This window comes from Anomalospiza imberbis, chromosome 1 (genome assembly GCF_031753505.1).
Source record: "Anomalospiza imberbis isolate Cuckoo-Finch-1a 21T00152 chromosome 1, ASM3175350v1, whole genome shotgun sequence".
Taxonomy (NCBI): domain Eukaryota; kingdom Metazoa; phylum Chordata; class Aves; order Passeriformes; family Viduidae; genus Anomalospiza; species Anomalospiza imberbis.
The window spans coordinates 141364401-141384346 of NC_089681.1; the positions used below are offsets into that span (position 1 = coordinate 141364401).

General features: G+C 40.3%; 1 protein-coding gene and 2 long non-coding RNA genes across 4 annotated transcripts in view; 1 reads left to right on the forward strand and 2 right to left on the reverse strand.

The window, feature by feature from the left end:
- Nucleotides 1–4314: 4314 nt before the first annotated feature.
- LOC137462996 (uncharacterized) lies at nucleotides 4315–8596 on the reverse strand. Of its 2 annotated transcripts, XR_010993815.1 has the most exons (3): nucleotides 8299–8596; nucleotides 6480–6671; nucleotides 4315–4758 (listed from the first exon to the last, which is right to left on the reverse strand). It is a non-coding gene; the product is annotated as an uncharacterized lncRNA (long non-coding RNA). The 2 variants fall into 2 exon arrangements; XR_010993816.1 differs by lacking the exon at nucleotides 4315–4758 and having other exon boundaries at nucleotides 6478–6671.
- Nucleotides 8597–8894: 298 nt separating this feature from the next.
- Nucleotides 8895–19946, forward strand: part of ADARB2 (adenosine deaminase RNA specific B2 (inactive)) — a 305173-nt gene continuing 294121 nt past the window's right edge. Inside the window, exon 1 of the mRNA XM_068173871.1 lies at nucleotides 8895–9216. Within this exon, the coding sequence (XP_068029972.1) occupies nucleotides 9117–9216 (100 nt within the window). The 5' untranslated portion in view covers nucleotides 8895–9116. The remainder of the gene's footprint in view (nucleotides 9217–19946) is intronic.
- LOC137463004 (uncharacterized) lies at nucleotides 11660–17982 on the reverse strand. The gene is made up of 2 exons (XR_010993817.1): nucleotides 17461–17982; nucleotides 11660–12003 (listed from the first exon to the last, which is right to left on the reverse strand). It is a non-coding gene; the product is annotated as an uncharacterized lncRNA (long non-coding RNA).

The window sequence follows — 19946 nt, forward strand, 5'->3', positions numbered from 1 at the left end:
GGGAAAAAAAAAAAAAGAAACAGTCAAGCACTGATGTATAATTTTCTTTAACCATTTCCCCTTTGATAAGATATAACGGGAATTGAGCATTTGAAAAGGATGTTTATTAAACTGATTCTATAAAAGGAAATGTATATTTTAAGCCTTAGGATTCAGGAGAATACTTTGTACTTTATATTGGTGTCATTTCAGTCTTACTCTCCTTTGTCCCACTAAAAGAAATCTAGGGAGAAAAAAAGTCACAGCCATAAAATTTCACCTATTTTTTAAGGGAAGGTCTACTTTTCCCAATTTTGGCTAGTTTTAGGATTCAGAGAAACAGTGAAAAATCCCACGTTGCCATAGCTTCACTCAGTGAACCTATCCGATTAGCTTGTGTTTAGATAAGAAGGCAGTTTCCAAAATAAAGATGATGCTACCGTCTGAAGGCCTGTCTATCTCCAGTTGTGTGCCAAGGAGTGCAGGGTGACAAGACTCTTCACTTAGGTCTTCAACTGAGTCAAATGTAAAGACTAAGTGGGAACAATCCAGGCTTAGGTCTCCAATCTTATGGTTAAATGACAGATTTAAAACTGTATTCCCACTGCATCTTTCCCTTGGCAGAGTTCACATCTGCAAATTTTATTTCAAAACTGTCCAGCAGTAAAGAGAAGTTCATTATTTTAAAATAGCTCTTGTCAGTTTGGCTAAGGTTTTATTTGATACAGCACTTGTGTTTTAAGGCTTCAGTGGCTGCCTGTCATTGTCATCCTGTAAAACTGATCTTCACTGGTATGATACACAGAAATTAATGCCTGAATGTAGATTCAGTGAGCAAAACTAAGGGAAGAAGGATTTGGACAGGGGGCAGAGACAAATCTGAAGGGCTCCATAGCTACTACTAATTAACATGGTAAGTGCACAGTCACCAAGTCACTCTGGAGGAAATTAAGTACAATGACTTTATCTATTTCTTATCTGAAGAAAGGGTTCAGGATTCACCACTGAGATGGACACATTGGGCTTTAACAGTTTTACCCAAGATCTTAAAATAATGTCTTTGACTTGCATCTGTATGTTAGGCTTGAAACTTTTGGTCATATGAATCATCCAAAGATATCAGGTGATTCTTTGGGACTTCGAGGGTAAGGGAGACACATAGGTTAATTACTGCTTTCTCTGTGTTTCTTGATACCCCTGCTTCTCCTGAGGCATGTTTTGAATCTGTCATCTGTCTTTGCTGCTGCTCAAGTTTTCCTGAGCTGTGGACATCATTCCCCTCCAGGAACTCAGTTGTTGTAGATGACCTACATGCAAGCACCTTTAGGTATCTCTCTTTTCTGCAGATAGAGGCTTCAGCACTGCTACTTTCCTGATGCCTATCTGAGGATAAGGAAGGAAAATCAGTTGTAGAGCAGGAGAAAAAAAAATTAAGGGGAAATTTATGTGGGAGGTAGAGGATAAATCTGTAAAAGTATTGACTGCATTGCATTCTACCTTTTACTCTCTCGTGATAATTGAAGGAATTTATTTTTTAATTGAGTAACTGCTATTGTTTTTTCAGTGGTGCTGGTGGGTATTTATTTAGCTCTGTGATGGCAATCATAGCTCCATGATGTTTCCTTATCCACATTATAATATCATCTAGACATCCCAAGCAAGACTTGGGGGTCCATATTTGAGCTGCATCCAGACACAAGACAAAGACAGTATTTACCTCAATAGTTCACTGACAGCTAATGAAACAAAACTTCTGGGAAGCAATATGGCTTGCTGTCATCTTGACCAACATAAGTACTTTGGTCAGGCCTTTCAGTGTGAGTTAAGGCTTGACATCAGACCAACAGTATCTAGACCCTGTACTTGTTCCATAGGATAGTCTGGTGGAGTAGGAAACTCTACACAAGCAGTCATGAAGGGATGCCCATCTGCATTTACCAGTTACACATTATAATTTAGAACTGTCCTACAGATGGTTCTAAATGAAAAAGGACCAAGCAGCTGCTGGGTGTGACCACCAGGAGAAACCAGAGTCAGAACTTAGAGCTAGATTTAAATCACTCTACATCAATTAGCTATCATATAGGAAATAAAATGCAAAAAAGTTTTTTTGGGTTTTTTTTTTTTTTTTTTTAATATGAGGCAGCCTTCATGTTATTTGCTTTTCTCTACCTGCAGTATGTATTCTCTATGACTCCTGAATGGCTACACTGCACACAGCAAACAACCTTCCCCAGGAAAACCATTGCATCAGATGGTTTATGAGAGGGATATACAAGGACAAATAATAATTTTTATGAACTTCTCTGTAGAGTTTAAATGTTAGTTTTTTCAAAAAAAATTTTTTTCTTTACTTTCTCAATGACCTTACTCTGATGTCTGTCTAGGGTGCTCAGTAGAGGCTCTAGGGCCTTCCAAATCTCAGAAATTTGTAGCTGACTGTTGCTACTGCTGGCCAGCTGTTGGAAAACATATGTCTCTACAGCAGCCTTCTTGTATTTCCATACACTTTTCTGCATTTACATTCTGAACTGTTGTGTTCAGCTTTCCAGTGATTATATATCACATAAATCTCAATGCCTTTTGAAAAGTATGTTTAAAAATAAGTTGACAGAAAATTGCAGTGAAACTCCTTTTTTAAAGTGATTGGATATCACAGAAACTTGATGAATCTGGTAGGGGATTAACCTGTTAGCCAGAGGTAAATGCAATTCAATAGACTTTTCCTTTACTGACTATTATTACACCTTATCTTCAGCCACTGTTCCAAACAAGGTCAGTGACTGCTGCTGGAGGTCTCCAAGAAAAGGCTGTAACACTAAACATATGTCAGCCTGCAAATGTAAACTTTAGTCAAATTATACTTCCATAATAACTTCTTTAAACTGTAGCACACTACATTACTGAAATAATAGCAATAACTGTGCTGTAGCATTTTTCAGTACTGCCTTAATTCTCTACAAGGCAGCTACCGCAAGATTACTCTATAAAACATTTTTAGAGTCCCAGAGAAGTTGGTTAAGGTTTCTCATGACGTAAACTTGCAGCATACATTTTAGAAGATGGTAGCCTTTCATCAAAAATTCTGCAAGTCTTTGTGATCCACATGGCTGCTATGGGGAGAATTTATTCATCATTTAATTTTTGGAAGTTTTCCAAACTGAAAATATTAGGGTGAAATGTATATTGTGTGCAAGCAGCCCATGGTCATTTCAGCTTTCCTTAATCCCCTGACATAAGTATTTGCATCTATATTTTACTGATGAAAAAGCTGTCAGCACACAGAAATGAACTGTTTTGGGCAATTCTCTTCTCAGGTGCACAATTTCCCAGCCTGAGGCAACTGCATGATGAGGGTGATGCTGTGGCTCAACCTCTTGGGAATTCCTTGCAGCCAAGGCATTGGGTGGGCTGGGAACCCACCAGTGACACTACACCCCTGTCCCACCAAGGGCTGATGAGGTGTCCCTGTCCTCTGTCCCAGGGTGTTCTGCACAGCCACACTGCAGCATGGGGGAAACCCTCCAGCAGCCTCTTTGTCTTAAAGGTTTTATTCAAAGGATGTAGAAGACAAAAAGGTGTTTTCAGTATTTCAGTATCAGAGAATTACTATTTCAAAAGAATAACAGTAATAAGGATTCTAATGAATTAATAATAATAAATTACTGGTAATAAAAAATAATAATAATCTGTTACAACTTGATGCATTTCCAAGTGGTTGAAGAAAGTGGATTGGGATACTGGGCACAGAAAGAAAACTGTACAATGGGGGCCTTGCAGAAGGCCGGTGAACAAGTTAATCTCATATGAACAAACTGTCTATGACCAGCCTGGGCTGGGATTAAAACATCTGATGACAGAATGAGGTTTCAGACATCGCTGCTTTTGCGACATTTTCATTCCCCATTTTGGTTCAGTTTATTACAAACACAGGAAACACTATTAAAATCAAAACTGTTTCTGGTGATGAGCTGTACTTCTACTCCCCTGAAAAGTTAGAGCTGCTGAATTACATTCTAGTATGCCCATACAAACATCTTTCAGAAAGTTTTGTTTTATCTCCAGTGACTGCTCTGGTTTGTGTGGCATATACAGGCTTACTAATTATGATTTGCACTCTTTGGCATCTAGGTATTTTCCCTATTAAAGAGACTATTGTCTAAGCAGCTTTGAAATGTTTACCTCATGCTCATCAGGGAATTGGACACTGCCTACTGTTGGCACGTTGCACTAAAGCCCCATCAGACTAGATATGGGGTCTTGGAGAAATGAGGGGGAGCTTCTCCTGTGGGAGATGAAACTTGGCTGTGGCTTTCCCATAGCAGAGAACACAGAATCCCAGATCCCTTCAGTTCTGTTGCAGTTTAGTGAGGGTGCAAATCCTTTCAGCATTGCCTTAATCTCCAGCTATGCAATACCACAGTGCTACCCAGCCTGGGATATTTCATGTGCAAGAATATGCAAAGCAGACAGGAGGACCTGTCTGCAGTGAGGTATTTTTCTGACAAACTTGATACACTGAATATGGATCCCTACCCTCATTGCTTCATCACCACCCTGTGATGTTTGGCCCCAAAGCTAAAGTGTTTTTTTGCTGCAAATAACCACACTGACAGCTCCTGGTAAGTAGGGCAAGAGTGGATTAGTGCAGGCATTTTGCGGCAGAAGGCTCTGGAGTCTCACCTGCACAGCCACACGATTGCATTCATGTCCTGCTTTAACGCCCTTGAGCATCTTTTATCTTCCAAACTCTAAAGGCTTTTTTTTTTTTTTCTCTACCTACACAGGCAGGAGGAAGCAAAATCAAACAAAAACGGGATGGAGAGGAGGGGAGAAAAAAATAGATGGTGGCTACTGCATCCCTGTCCCCTCTCAGGAGCCTACAGGGCATGTCTGCTCCCAAGCAGTAAATTGCAAACATTTCTACCATGGCCTGCTGCTTGCAGTATACATAGCTCCTTAGGAAAGGGACAGTGCAGCTGCAAACTGCAGAATAAGGCAACCAGATGGCCTCTTCTTCAAGGGTTTGTGCATATTCTGCAGAGTCTGGAACTTGCCTTTCCCACTTGCTGTGCTGTTCAGCAGGACCCTTTTGCTCTGAGAAATGCACCCCCTGCCAATGCTGCAACCCTTGTGTAGGGCATTCCCTGAGATGCTCAACATCACGTTACATATTTGCATTTCTGTATGTTCAATATAGCATTTAAATTGTTTCACCTGCATTTTTTGTATTATCATGTCACTGAAAATCAAGCTACTCTAAATTTTAAAAAACAGAGGGATAACAAAAAAAGTTGATCTCATATTTATTCTACTTCATCTAAATACGTTTGTACAGAAACAGTACTGGCCACTCATAATACACATGGACCTAGTATTCAGATTTGTAGAACTTTCTCAAAGATTTTTTCTCTCAAGTTGCTCATCTGAAGTCCTTAGCTGAAATAAGGGTGGACTGCTTTTTCCCTTCATCCATTTAATTTTTTTTCCTTTTCTGTTGATTACTAACTCTACACTATATTGCTTAGGCATGGAAATTTAAATGGTAATGCATAATTAAGGTGTGCAACCTGCCATCCAGTTTCACACACTCTTTCCCTGTCATACTCTCATAGTCACCATCAGTCTCCAAGTTAATAAACTATTTGGACTGCCCTTCAGCTCTCCTCTTTTGAGAGAACCTGAGTGAAGTGAATTGTCACAAATCCTGCAAAGCTTGGACTTCTTGCTTGGGTACCTCAAGCACTGAGAGAGACCTGTCTATCTCACAAGAGCAGGACAGAGGTTTTTGATGTACTGGCTGGGATCAATGGGTTCATGAGAGGAGTCACAGCTCCCAGACAGCTCAGGACATGCACCTTAAACTCTCCTACCTGGCTGACTCACCTAGGCCTGTGGTGACTGTGCATTGGTATGATGTGCATTTCTTCACAGGCTCTAAGTCAAGGTGTGTGAAGTTATGCCTTTAAAACAGTCTGAATTACTTCAGTTTGAAGATAACAAAGAACAGGCTTACTTAGTTCAGTTTGAAGGTAATAATCGTAACCTCCACAGGTTGTTGGCCCATGGAGATGAAAAAATCCTAAGATGCTTTACTCAATGAAAAGGAGCAAGGAACACCATTAACAATGGTTACCAGGGCACTGAGGAACAGCCATAACTTCTGTGGGATGATAAAACTGTCAAGTGCATTGGGTAATGGTAGACATAAGCACATAACTGAGAGAGATGGTGTTATTCTATAATTTAGCTTTTTCCCACCTCATTGATACTGGTTTTGTATTTCCTAGTTTGAGTTTATGTCACTTTACCAAAGTGCTTGAAAACACGTACAAGTTTTTCTGAGCATGAGACAGACCCAGTCGAGTGGGACTGGTAATCTTGCATTCAAGTCAAAAAAGGCTGTTGAAACAGGGCACTTCACTGGGTGGAGAAGCCAACTCCTTCCATTGCGGGGAACAAGAGGAATAAGCACAGGACATTTAAGGAATTTTACTGACCTTATAGCTGGACAGTATAAAAAAATGACTAACTTTCACACCTTCTTGAGGCCAAGGGGAAACCTTTCACCAGCATGACTTCAGCTGTCTTCATGCCTTCTCCAGTCCTGAAACCAGCCTAGGAGGGAGCTATACCACCAGTATAGATGTCATTGCTAATGTTGCCTTGCTGATACTTTCTTAGAACTGTGCCTAGAAATGAAAAGCAGTTCATGAATCTGTTAGCACTGAATAATAGTTTCTGAGAACTGGTGGCTTTTTGTGTTGGCTTGGTAGCATGACTTCTCTATGGACTGGCAATACCAGTCTGTCTTCTTAACATGTTAGATTCCAGTAATTTTGAGAGCATGTTAACAAAATATTATCAGAAAGAAAGCCTTAAGCAAATGGAATGAGCTGAGCTTGAAGCCACTCCTAAAAATGAATTAATGCCCCAGGATGCTCATTTTCCTTTTAATTGGATCTAGCTTCCTTTTTAGATCCATAATGGAGAGGACACAGATTGGTACTGAAATACAGAAGACACTTTTCTAAAGCTGGCTTCTAAACTAACTGACTTAAATATCAGACTGATCAGAACTTTGATGTACAGTTGAACATGAAGTTGTGTTTTGCTGCAGCAGTTACTACTTCACATACAACTACAAGTTCTTGCCACATTAACAGATGAGAGTCAGCTGTGGTCAGAACAACAGAAATCAGAAGGAAAAGGGGAGGAAGGTTAAAGGCTGAAGCTGAAAATAAAAAATACTGATTGCCTCTCTGTTGTCCTGCAGACAAGTTTTTATCCCTGAAATAGACAGAAGCACTTTAAAGAGATGATTACTTAAGCTATGTAGCAGTTTGGGTGATGAGTATATTGTAAAAAACTCTGCCAGTAACCTGTAAAAACTAGGCAAGCAAGAACCTACTTTCATGCAGAGCTTCCTGAACTATATCTGACATTCAAGAAATGCAGGTCTGGATTCTCAGGCTCTCTTACTTTAGCTGTTGAGATGAGAGGGCAGTTTCTCCTGCCTTCCTTCCTGAGCCACATAGCTGAAAGTGAGGGTACATAGCGTCTTCTTACCATATGCAACCTGCTTCATAGAGCACAGAGGGTCCAAGGGGTGACATCATCTTGGCACACCTGAGTTATCCATATCCTGGTTTAAATGAACACCTTTAGAGACTGTTATGGAAGTGGTTTTGTTTATTATATTTGAAAATCTGTAACGTGTAGCTCTGTCTTATCCAAAAATTACAGAGGCCTATATACCAGCCAGACACAGAGGGTTTCTAATAGCTGGGAGGGTTGCAGTGGAAGTGGTTAGCAGCAGGAGCCAGGTAACCTACATTCCAACAAGAGGAAGTTTTAGATTTAAAGGAGTTCTGACAAACAAGGGTTTGCTGTGCTCCTTCAGCCAACTGCAAATGCAGTAGACACTAATGATGACATTCATTATTTAACATAATTTTTCTTAATATTCTTCCATTTTCCAGTCACCACCTAAGTTTCCAGAAACGTGTTTTTAAATGAGATAATATGTAAGGACAATAGAGCATAGAAGCAGTAGGTCTTTCATAACTTAAAGCAGTATTGTATCTGTTGTGTACCCTGGCTTTTTGTAACGAACATGTAATGCTTTGTAGTCAAGCTTTTCAGAAGATTGCTGTTGTCATCTTTCCTCTCTGTAAAAGCCCCTCTGCTCCCGACACTTTAATTGCACAGTTGCCTAAATGAGGCACAGCAGAGTGTTAATGTGTGAGTCTGAGCGACAACACACTCCTCTTTTCACAGAGCTTTTGCCCTTGATCGTGAATGTAACAGAGCACGTACCTTAAAAATAACTGGAGATTCAAGGGGAATCGTTACACTTATCCTCTCCTCTTGCATAAGGTTTGTTGACACAGGGTTCCTTCAACAGTAACTCATATTCTTTCACTGGGAATAATAAGCATCGCAATTAATGAACTAGTAAATAACTGCGTGGTTGGGGAGGACAGCAGAGGCATTTCTGTGTATGTGGAAGCGGAGTGATCAGCGTCCACATGGTCTAAAGCAGACAGAAAGAAAAAAAAAAAAAAAAAAAAAAAAAAAAAAAGGCTTGAAATCCTCCCTGCAGCCTTCCTTCTTGAGAGCTGCCCCTCTGGCTTCTCCAAGACGAGGAGGCAGGATGTTTTTATTCCCTACGGGGCCATTCTCCCTGGTTTTCTCTCGGGAGCCGGGCACAGCCGGCATCCCCGGGGGAGCGGAGTTTGGGGGCGAGGGCTGGCGGAGCTGATGTCAGCGCCGGGCGGCGGGAGCGATTGGGCTGCGGGAGACTTTGCAGCAGCAAATCCGCCCCCCTCGCCCCCCCCACCCCCGCACCATCGGCTTCAAAGCGGCCGGTGCCCGGCAACTCGCAGAGGTGCAAAAAGTGGGCGCGGGGCCGGCAGAGCCGCGGCGGCGCCCCCGGGCATCGCCCCGGCCGGGCCCGGCACGTCGGGGCGGAGGCTCGACCCCTGCGCGGCGGCAGCGCCGAGCGGAGCCCGGGCACAGCCCCGGCACAGCCCCGCCGGCCCGACCCACCGCCCTATAAAAGCCGCCTCCAGAGCGAGGAGAAACTCCGCTGGAAGAGAACACGTTGGCGCGGTGCCGCTGGCTGAGGTACCGGCATGACATCCGTCCTGGGCAGCGGCAGGGCGTCGGGAGGGCCGAGCGGGCAGCTGAGATGCAAGTCGAAGAGAAGGAGGAGGAGGAGATCAAAGAGGAAAGGTAAGAGAGGTGTAATTTTCTTGTTTTCTTTCCCCTCTCTGTCCGCCTGCCATCTGCGCAGCATCGGCTGCTCGCAGCTCTATTGTCAGCGCCCGGCGCTCGCCGGCACCAGCCCAGCGCTGCCCCGACGGCCGGGGCGGGCCGGGCGGTGCCTTCCTCGGGGCCGGCCGGGACGGGAGCGGCCGCCGCTGGCCCCGCGGCCGGGCACAGCTCGCTGCCGTCCCCGCCTTGTGCCGGCCCGAGGCTGAGCCACAGGGGTGCGGCGGGGCGGGCTCGGCAGGCCCCGTCCGGGGCAGCGCGGTGCAGCGGGGCCGTCCCGGGGCTCCGGCAGCCCCGGCCGGGCGCGGCGCCCTCCGCCTCCCGGCGCGGCCCGGAGCCCGCCCGGGCCCGCGGGCAGCAGGTGCCGCTGCCCGGGCGGAGCGCGGCGCGGAGCCCCCCGGGGCTGTCGCGCCCTCCAAACTACGGCTTCTCTCCTTTTCTAGACAAGGTCCGCCAAGTTTTTCTGTCTCGGTGCTCTTCCCCGTCCGTAAGCGAGCCCTGGTTAGGAAGGCGCTAATTGCCGTAGGCAGGAAAAGTGAAGCTAAAGGATGTCATTGCGAACAGGGAATATGCCCTAGATAACAGCTCTTCGCAAGGCTGTCTTGCTTTCCCCTGTAGAGGGGATGACACGTTACCGCCTGTTTTGATGTTTGCCTGAAAAAGACGAAGTTAACCGGCTGTGAGCGCTTTAAAGTAAAATAAACTGATACGAGGAGCAGAGTGCCAGAGATGCCCAGCTGCAAGGCATTCAACTGCAGAGATGAGAAGTCCGAGTGTTTATCCAAGCAGTAAATATAATCTAACATGTAATTATGCTCTCTATGTGGTACTCACACAAGTTTTACTCAGCTAGCACTCAAGCTGATGCTCTGGATATGCTGTTTCTCCTAAAGATTCTAGAAAACCTAATTTATAGGTGCCATTAGCTAAGTGTCTCTTAATTGTTGATTATGTTAAAGTCAGTAAGTGCGATATTTGATAACTTTATAGAAAGGTGTCAAAGCAGCTTTTGTATAGTAGCTGGTAAGAACGGGCTAAATGCAAGGCTGTGTCATTTGATTGTCATTTGTCACTATTTTTACTTTCATCTGTTAACTCTTTCTATTCAAAATCATAATAACAAATAGTGACTTGCACACAAGTAGAAACAACAGACGTGCAGATATATCAGGACTTCGAGTAGGTGTGCAACCTAAACTTGTTACTCTGGGTTTTTAGCAGGTTATAACACCTGGTGAGAAAGGCTGCCTTCTACTTGGCATTACAGAATAAATTTTAAAACTCTCAGAAAGGAGCGCCTGCGTACTCAGTACCCTTTAAATTTCCCTGTAATCAAGTTGTGCTCTGCAGACTTTTTTATGCGGATTTGTTCTAGAAAAACTGTTTTTCCATAGAATTGCAAACTTAGCCTAGCTTTAGTGACCTGTACTTGGCCAGGAGAAAAGAGTAAACCATTAATCTATGCAGTGGAGAAAAGGTACTTGGTTTAATTTTTAGAGCAGACAAAAGTTAGGGTCTTTCAATAAGACTTTTCTGATGCATCCTTTTTTGCTTTGTTTTGCCAAAACAAGTTGGAAGTTGAATGTCTTAAACAAACATGAAAACTTGCTCAACAGTAACTTGGTAGCTGACAGCTATTTGCAGAATGCATAGCTGGAAGTGAATCACATCCTAGAAAGTGCTTAACTGGCCAACATCAATAGGATGTGCACTTGAAGTGTTAATTTTTGTGTTTCTAAATGTGGTATTTGTAACCACTTTTCAAATAATATAGTTGCTTAGTATACTAATTGCAGATTTGTGTCCATATGATTTTGTTTTTCCTTTATTTGTAGTCACAGTATACATTCAAAAAGATACACATTCCTATAAAATCATGCTGGCCAAAAAAATCCTGTAATTAAAGGCATGTCCTGTCTAAAATCCTGTTTGGATTTTATTATTATGGTATTTTGTTTAGTGACCATCTTTTTTTCTTTTATAGTATCTCATAAGGAGGTGTTGCTTAACAAACAGACTATTAGGAATCTAGTAAAGAAAATGTTTATTAGGCTATTAAATTTCTATTTTTTTTAATGAGAATTATTGTGGGCTCCACTATTTTGCAGGTTTGATCCGTTTAATAGATTGTGAGAAAGTCTTTGCAGAGAGTTAGACCAAAGACACTTGCTTTTAACTACTCACCAGTATGTATCTTGTTGTTTATAGCAGGAATGCTTTTAGTAGCTACTTTAAAGTGTGTAACTACACACATGTGTTTACATATCCATACACACAAATACCTATGAACATGAGTAGGCAAAAAAATTCACTATAGTCTTAAATTTAAATTGAATATTAGACAAAGTAAGGAAATTAATTTATCTATCACATCCCCAGTCCTTAAGGAAATTGACTCAACAAATTATTTATACAACTTACTATACTTTATTACATGTTACATATGAACTGTGCTTAAAACCAGGTTGAGACATTGCCCAGTAGAATATCTAGGACTGTACAGCAGCAGAAACAATTATTATTCTCTACTTAACAGTGTTGCTTATGTCTTCTATTTTACTTTCCATGTTTTCAGTCATCTTTTTGCTCTGGTTAGTGTGAATTACAAATTTGTGTGTATGGGTATAGCGCTTCATTTCTTTTATACCTGGATGCTCTGTTTTAGGAGTTCCTGGGGGCAGAAAGCAAGTTCAAGCAAGGAAAGCAAGCAGCATTCTCTGAATAGCTAAATTTCCTTGTGCATTTGGCCTAAAAAAAAAAAAGATAAAAAACACATGCAATAAGAGTCAGAGAGAGAATATTAATATATGCAAATCAAGCACTGAAAAGTGTAGGACACTGAAAATTATTCCTGTGTACAATAGCATCGTCCAGTAATTAATTTGTATGCATCTTATTTTCATGCTTATAAAATCCAGCAACCCTTCCAGTAAGAAGATCCCCTTAACAATAAATGTCTATGCAATGAATATCATATTGCAAACCTAGACTTAGAGTGATTTTATTCAGTTTTACACTCTGTGTAGAATGTGTGTTAAAAAGTTCAAATGTGGATACTTAGACCTATTTGCTAAATTGGTATAGGTAGAGATATTTTCATTGTCATTTAAAACAGTATGATAACTCCCAGTGGGAAGTAAATATCTTAATTTTCCAGAGATCTAATGAAAAATAAATATGGATGCTTGACAGATTATCTGCATACTAATTTCATGTGGCAGCAGTAATAGATATTTTATATTTCTCTGTTTGCTTGGTTTTGAGTTGTTGGGGTTTTTTTTAAATGGTGTATATAAAATGACCATGAGAGAAAATTGTGCTTATTGATTTAGAGAAATCCATTTTAAATTTTTAGGGGTTTATAGGTGGTTACTGTGTTTGCAGGTTCTTGTGTTTTCTCAGGCCTCTAGAATATGGCAGAGTACTGGCAGAACTCAGCACAGCTTGTGCCCATTTCATAGCCTGTGGTATAGATTTTGAGAAGAAGGCTTGTTTTCCCAGATAAGTCATTACAAGTAGACCAAACAAAAGCAGAGTTGCCATTTACTGATAATACTAAAAAGGCCACACTTCAGCAGCCTCCAGCAACTTCCTAGTAATCTACACACAGAAAGTAAGTATGAAATGGGGGATTGGATAGATAATCCTTCTGAGTTATTTTCCAGTGTAAGACAACAATTAAGCCACCTTATTTGCAATGCCATTTATAGGGCTACTGAGTGAAGTTAACTACTGGAAGCAGGAGGGTATCAGGTATCCCTGATGTGGTAGAATGCCTTGGCCAGAGTCGCTGCTAATACAATGGGGTATGAAATAAAAGTTGACAGAATAAACTAAATAAGGCCAGCAAGTGGGTGAGAGAGGCAAAATGATTGTAAAATGAAATTCCATGAAAAATTAATGAAATAGAAAGGTTGTGCTGAAGATGAAGGGAGGAAACCAGCTTGGTTCTTCATCATCCTGCAATGCCAAAGTAATAAATGAGCATGTTTCATCTTGGCGAGGTTCAGGGACACAACTCCTTCCCCACAAAAGGATTGTGTTGTGCTTCACGATGTGTTCCGCTTATCTCGTGCCCTGACAGCTCGAGAGGAAGGGAATGGATTTGGTGATAAAATTAAATTGATTAAACCTTTATCCATCATCTAATTTGGTAGCTTTCTTTTTTCTTTTCTTTTTTACTATTACCTCCAATTTCTAGTGATCCGTGTAATGACAGCAATTTGAGATAGCATCAAGGACATTAGCTACGATGACTGAACTTAAATTTAGAATAAAAATATGGGATTCATGAGTCCATATCTAAATAGCAGACAATTAGGTTATAGCAGAGTTGTAACTTCCTAGCAACAGCATGTAATTGTGAGGACAATAGAACGGTGTATTTTACTTTCAAAGAGAACAGCATGTAATTGTGTGGACAATAGAATGGTGTATTTTACTTTCAAAGAGAACAAAATACTTCAACTTTATCTCAAAGTATTAATTATGTAAGTAGAAAAAGCACTGGTATGAATATTGACCACATCTTACATGAGCAATAATTGTATTTTGTATATTGTATATTGTAATTTTTACCTTTCTGAACACAGATATTGTCAGATGTTTTGCTTTCCTCAGTGGCAGTACACAAGCATATAAAGCTGGTGGCAAGGAATTCTACTATTGGAAATCACTTCATACTGCTTAAAATTTTGTAGGTTCTCCTTAGTGACTTGCGTAGGAAAATTCTCCCATAAGGTGAGAGCTTTGCTTACAAGTTCCAGTTTAAGTGGTATTAATGGAATTTTGAAAAATACTTAAAGGCAGCCCTTTCTGAAGCGATACCCTAAAATGGAAAATGCTGCACTAAAAATTAAAGGTTAGATGAAATTGCCTTGTGAAATACCAAGTTATTAAACGTCTGCAAACTGTATTCTTAGATTCCTTTAATGTCTTACAGGTTAGCAAGTCTCAAAAAAGCGAACATGAGGATATCTGTCTGATCTCTGTTAATTGTACTACTTTTGAATTACTGCTGGCCAATATTGTATAGCTTTTGCAAGTAATAATGAACGTGAATTGATCCCTGTGTTTACAGCTAACTATCTCTACAACCTTTCAGGCAGTTTACCGTTTTTTCCATGTAAGTGATTAGTTATCCAGACAAAAAAGGCTGATATGCATCAGTAGATAGATCATTCTCAAGGCATCTGTGATGAACTTGACGTCTGCTGTGTAAACCAGCTTGTTTTGCCTGCAAATTATGCAAGTTCCAGTAGTAAAACGAAGCGCTTACCTTTCTGCTCTGGCTGACCTTTGTTCCCTGCTGTATGAATTTGAAACGAAGCAGCCAACCCGGAGGAGTTTTAAGAGCATATTGTGATATATAACATATTAAAAAGACTGCTTTGTTAACTGGTGGAAGCAGCTTGTCAGCCCATACTAATAGGCAACCCTCCCTGAGTCATAAAATAGCCAAATTTAATGCCTTAACAGAAAGCATTAAATGGATGGAGTTATTGTCATTCAATCAGTCTCAAATTTCTTGCTTCTTACAGCACATTTGAAAGATGGGGATATATTTTTGGGCCCTGAATTAACAATACATACTCTGGACTAAGGGCTGGACATTGCCAAAGCTGGTTTAATGAAAATCTCTGCTAAGCAAAGCGTGGTAACAAGGGAAGCACGGAGCAGGGCACAGTGTGTAAAGAGCAGGATGGCTAATATTGAAGATATTACCGTGACATTAATGAATGAAAGGTGTATTTTCACTGAGTATATTCTCTTTTGTTCTGGCTATTCTAGCTCCCAAATGTGTACTAGAAATAGTGAGGATTCAGAGACATATGACAAAAGGCTTTAGAGATGTGTAAAATTTCAGTAGAAGAAAATTGATAAGGTTTATATTGTTTACTTTGGAGATAAACACAAGAAAAGATACAGTAAAATCATATTAAAGAAGGTAAACAGGCAACTCTAATTTATTTGTGATTTTTTAATTTACTGAGACAGAGGCCTTTAAGGAAGGAAAATTTCAGCATGTTTAATAGGAGTGGAAGGACTTTTTCTGTTGAGACTGCACATAGCTGGCCTGGGAAATTGGTTCATTTAAGATATGGAAAAACAAAACTTATTTGTAGGGAGTTTGAGGTATTTGATTAGCTCAGCTGAGACTCTCGCTACTAAGTTCGATGCTCAATTCAGGGACTGTAGGCTTTGGCTTTGGGTAGGATACATTAAGAAGGATTTCATTTTTTTAATATGAGATATGAATCCTCTTTTTCAGGAAATTATCTGACTCCTGACTTGCGTGGATTAGGTGGAAAGGTGATTTGTAGGCAGTTTTATCGCTCCTGCTCACTGTGAGGCTTTTTGCACTCTGCCGTTTCCCCAGCGGAGGCCGTGGCGTGGCAGCGGTTCAGGAGGCGCCTTTCTGCTCGGCTTCGCGGCGGTGCCGATGCGCGTCCCTCTGCCCTGTGCTCCCAAAACCAGCAGCACAGCTGGGAGGAAGGCAGGCTCATTTCCCTGGAATTTTCCTGACAGCTTTTTAAGTCGCCTTCCTTTCTGCTCCCACTCAATGCCCTTTGTGCTATATGTAAAAATAGACCAAAATTGAGACTGATTCCTAGTCTCTTACTTTGATTCTGTACTGAGGTTAGGATGATTACAATAAGAATTAATTCACCCCACCCATTTCTTATTCTTTTGAAAAAGAGAAACAAAAGGGTGGAATAAAAGGAGGTGAAAACAAATTTAACAAACAACATAATTTGTTAAGCAGAAAAACTCCACAGGTACTGGCGTGACTGCCAGTGCATTGTCATCAAGTGAATATTGTATCATAGGGGATTACCTCTGCAAGCTAATCTGTGTTTTTGAAAGTTTTTCTGCTGGGTTTGGATTTGGTCTCAATGCTAAACCAACTACTGTGTCTGATTTTGGATCTGTGCCACTTGTGAGTCTGTTTCTGAAACCTGCACTATGTACTCGTGGCATTTTTTGTGCAAGTCTGGAATGAGGAACGAGCAATAAGTAGATCTCAGCAAAATACTTCATGCTAAAGTGTGAATTTTGTTCTCCCCATTTTTTGTTCCTTGCAAGAGAAATGGTGCTCGGAATTACTAACAAAATCACCTTTCTCCAAATGCTAATGAAACATCATTGTGAAGAGTCAAAGCTGCTGGGAAGTGTGGGAAGAAAGAAGTAGAATTTGACAGATATTTTATCTCCATCTTCTTAGGGATTTACACACAACTGATTTTATGCAATTGCTTGCTTCTTGCCACTTCTCAGAGACTGTGAAATGGCTATTTATTCCCTAAATAGTGGGATTTAACAAATGTAAAATGACGGCTTTCAAGCCAACTGTAATAATGTGTTACCTTTGTATAAGGCCTAATTCTGCTGCCCCTACTCAGAGTAAAATAGAAATTGAAACTTTTCAGTATCAGTCATCAGGGTTGTAGAACTGTGTTTCTACATACATTTGTGTCTGTGCCTTAATATATAGGTACGTATATACATTTTTGTGTGAAATATAGTTGTCTAGCTGTATGAAATGAATTACTGTAATAAACTACAGGTTATATGAGACAAAGGGTCTTGAAGCCTTTAGAGTTCAAATTATATGAAGAATTTTTATATTCCATTGAAGTATGTTGTTTAGTGATGTAAAAATAAAATACTCTTATATCATTTGTGTTTATTCACATTCATCCATCCAGACTGTATGAGTTTATAATTTTAAAAATGTATGTATAAAAATTCTCATAGTATTTGTGTGTGATCTTTCTCTATGCAGTAACAGTCATCTTATAGACAGATCACAAAGGCACAACTGCACAAGGATTATGATTTTTTGTTTATTTTTAGAGTGACAAATAAAGAAATGAAACACACTTCTTATATGCCAGACTTTTTAGAATATTTCCGCGTTCCATTTGTGTAGGTATGTTTTTTGAGTAGCTAAGTAATTCAGCATGATGAAGTCAGGTGTGTATGCAGGAACCCATAATACTCATGTCAGGAAACCCCATACCTTTACCAAAAAGGTGGATTTGTTCTTAAGTTTGTGTACTGATCTTTCTCCAGCTGAATCCTGCAGGGGGACTAAACAGAGCAGAAGCCAACTTTTAACTCATGCTCTATATTGCATCCATGCCAGCAGCCCTACTGCAAACCACCAGACAAAATACCCAGGGCTTCTTCAACAAAACTTACCCAAAATTAACTTTCATTAGCTGATTTCCAGGTTGTAATTTCCCTTTTTCTTGTCAATCCTAAATAGCTATTTACATGTCCATATAAATGGTGATTTTGGGAAGCAGGCTGCAGTGGTCGGCAGTGCCTCATTGTTGAGCAGCGTAGTAATTAAAGTGAAGCTCAGCTCTTGCTGCTTGTGGATTTAGGAGTTTAAAAGAAAGAGTACAAAAAGAGAATGTTCTTTAATACCACTGACAGCAGGTTTCTTCCACTTGCAACTGCTTCAAAGATTATTGATTGACCTGTGTTTATCATTTATTTATGCTAAAGCATCTGACGCGTGTCTGTTGTAAAATCTGTTCTTTCTAAAATCAAGATACTTGTTTGCAATTCATGTTTATAATGATCAGTTTTTACAGTTGTGTAACAGAGAACTGCTTTAACTGGTGCTATGCCCACAAAGAGGACTTTTTGTGCCTTTAACTAGAATCCATAAGCACAAGACATTTGATGCTATGGTTTTTTGGTGTGGTTTTTGTTTTTTTTTAATGTTTCACTGTGCAAATCCTTTAAATTTCTTACACAAGAAGAGGGAATATACAAGAGTGTTAAAGGATAAATGTGAAGTGTTTCAGTTCTGCCACAACGAGTCAAAAGCTAGTCTTTCTAGGTTAAATTGTAGCCTCTTATATTCCTTTAAAAGACTTTATCTCTGCATTCATTTTGTTAAAAAAAGAATTTTGAAATCTTTTCATGTTATAGCACAAAATGTAAACTGCAAGGTAAAAATGGGCAGTAAGTTACTAACAGGAGCAGTTACGAGGAGCTGGTTATTAGGGGTCAAAAAAAACTGGGAATTTTAAAATAGATGCAGTTTTTGAGTAGTCAGAAATGAAATAGTCCTTTGCAGTTAGAAGTCTGGTTTGTAACAGAAGTAGTTGAACAGAACACTGCTTTATAGATTGGTTAATCCAGGCACATTTTTAAGCCACTGCTACATTCTGCTTGAATGTGGTAAGAAGCCATAGACAAAGATGTTTTGTCAGATTTTCCTGAAGGCTAGCACTGAATTCCTTATTAAATTTGTGCTTTTATGATGTAAGGCACCTTGGACTATTTTTTCCTGACAATGGTAAGATCATCCTTCTCTTCAGCTAGTTCCAACTCATCCCAGACAGCAAGGATTCATATTGCCCAGAGTTAATAAAAATGCATCAGTGTAATCATGCTAGGTACATTCTCAAACTACTTACGGAGAGTTATTAACTCTCACAGGCAGACAGGCCATATTCGCCCAGTTTACGGGAGGGAAACTGAGTCACAGCAGTTATTCTGTGGCAGAATTAATTAGCAAAAGATAGGAACGCAGGAGTCTGTGGCTCCACTTTCAAGTGTCCAAGGAACATGGCTCTGGTTTGTAGCAGTCCTTGCTGTGGCTGTGTCACAGCTGTAGCTGGATCTGTGTCTGCCCTGTGGCACGGCGGTCCCCGGGAGCTGCCCGTCCCAAGGTGAGCCGTGTGCCAGGCTGCCCGCCGGCAGGGCACCGGGAATGCCAGGCAGGAGCCGGCCATCCCTGCCTGCAGGGCAGCCTGAGCCAGGGCATGGCAAAGCAGTTCTGCCTGCTGCTGTTGGAAAGAAGAGGGCTTCGTGTTTACCCGTCTGCTTTGTATTTAACAAAGGCGTGGGATCTGGTTCTTCTGTGGTGCTAAATCACATTTGCTCTTCAGCTTCTGTTTCTCCCAGAATGGTTTGTTATAGGTGCTGAGAGTGAGGTTTCTAGGTAGCAAAGTTTACATTTAAAAGGCAGCTCTTTCTTTAGTATTATGCAGCACATTGTGGACAGGTCTGCAGAGTAATGACAATAACTCCAGTTTTGTAATATATATTACTTCCTTCAGATGCTGCAAGAATTTGGTTGTGGAATTCATTGAAACTGTTACAGATTACTTTTTTTTTTTTAAATGAGATTTATCCTTTTAGATGAATCACTTAATTTCACAAGGATTAAATGCTAATTTCTAAATTTCATCACTTTCATTTCCATTAAAATCATAGTAACAGTCCCTACATTTGTATCTTGACTGTAGTTCATCAATTTCATTTATGCACAAGCTCTTCAGAAGACCAAAAGACTATTCCACTTTAGCTAAAACCACTCTAAATTCACTCTAGTCTTTAATTCTTTGACTAAAGGGTGGCAGATATATCTTAAGATGAAAAAAAGAACCAAGCATTCATTTCTGAGTCCAGGAAAGTAATTTATAAAGTTTAAAAAAAAAAAGTCTATTCCTCATGCATAATTATCTTAATTTTGCCTCAAAACAATTGTCTCTGAAATTAACTGAAACCAAGCAGCAACAAATTACACTGGTTTGGGTCTTGCAGAGTGCTATTTTAACAGGAGAATGAATTAAGCATTACAGAAGCCATCTCAATAAAGATAATCACAAATGTTCCAAAAAATCACTCTTAAAATGAAAGTGTATGTAACCTTGAAAATCCAC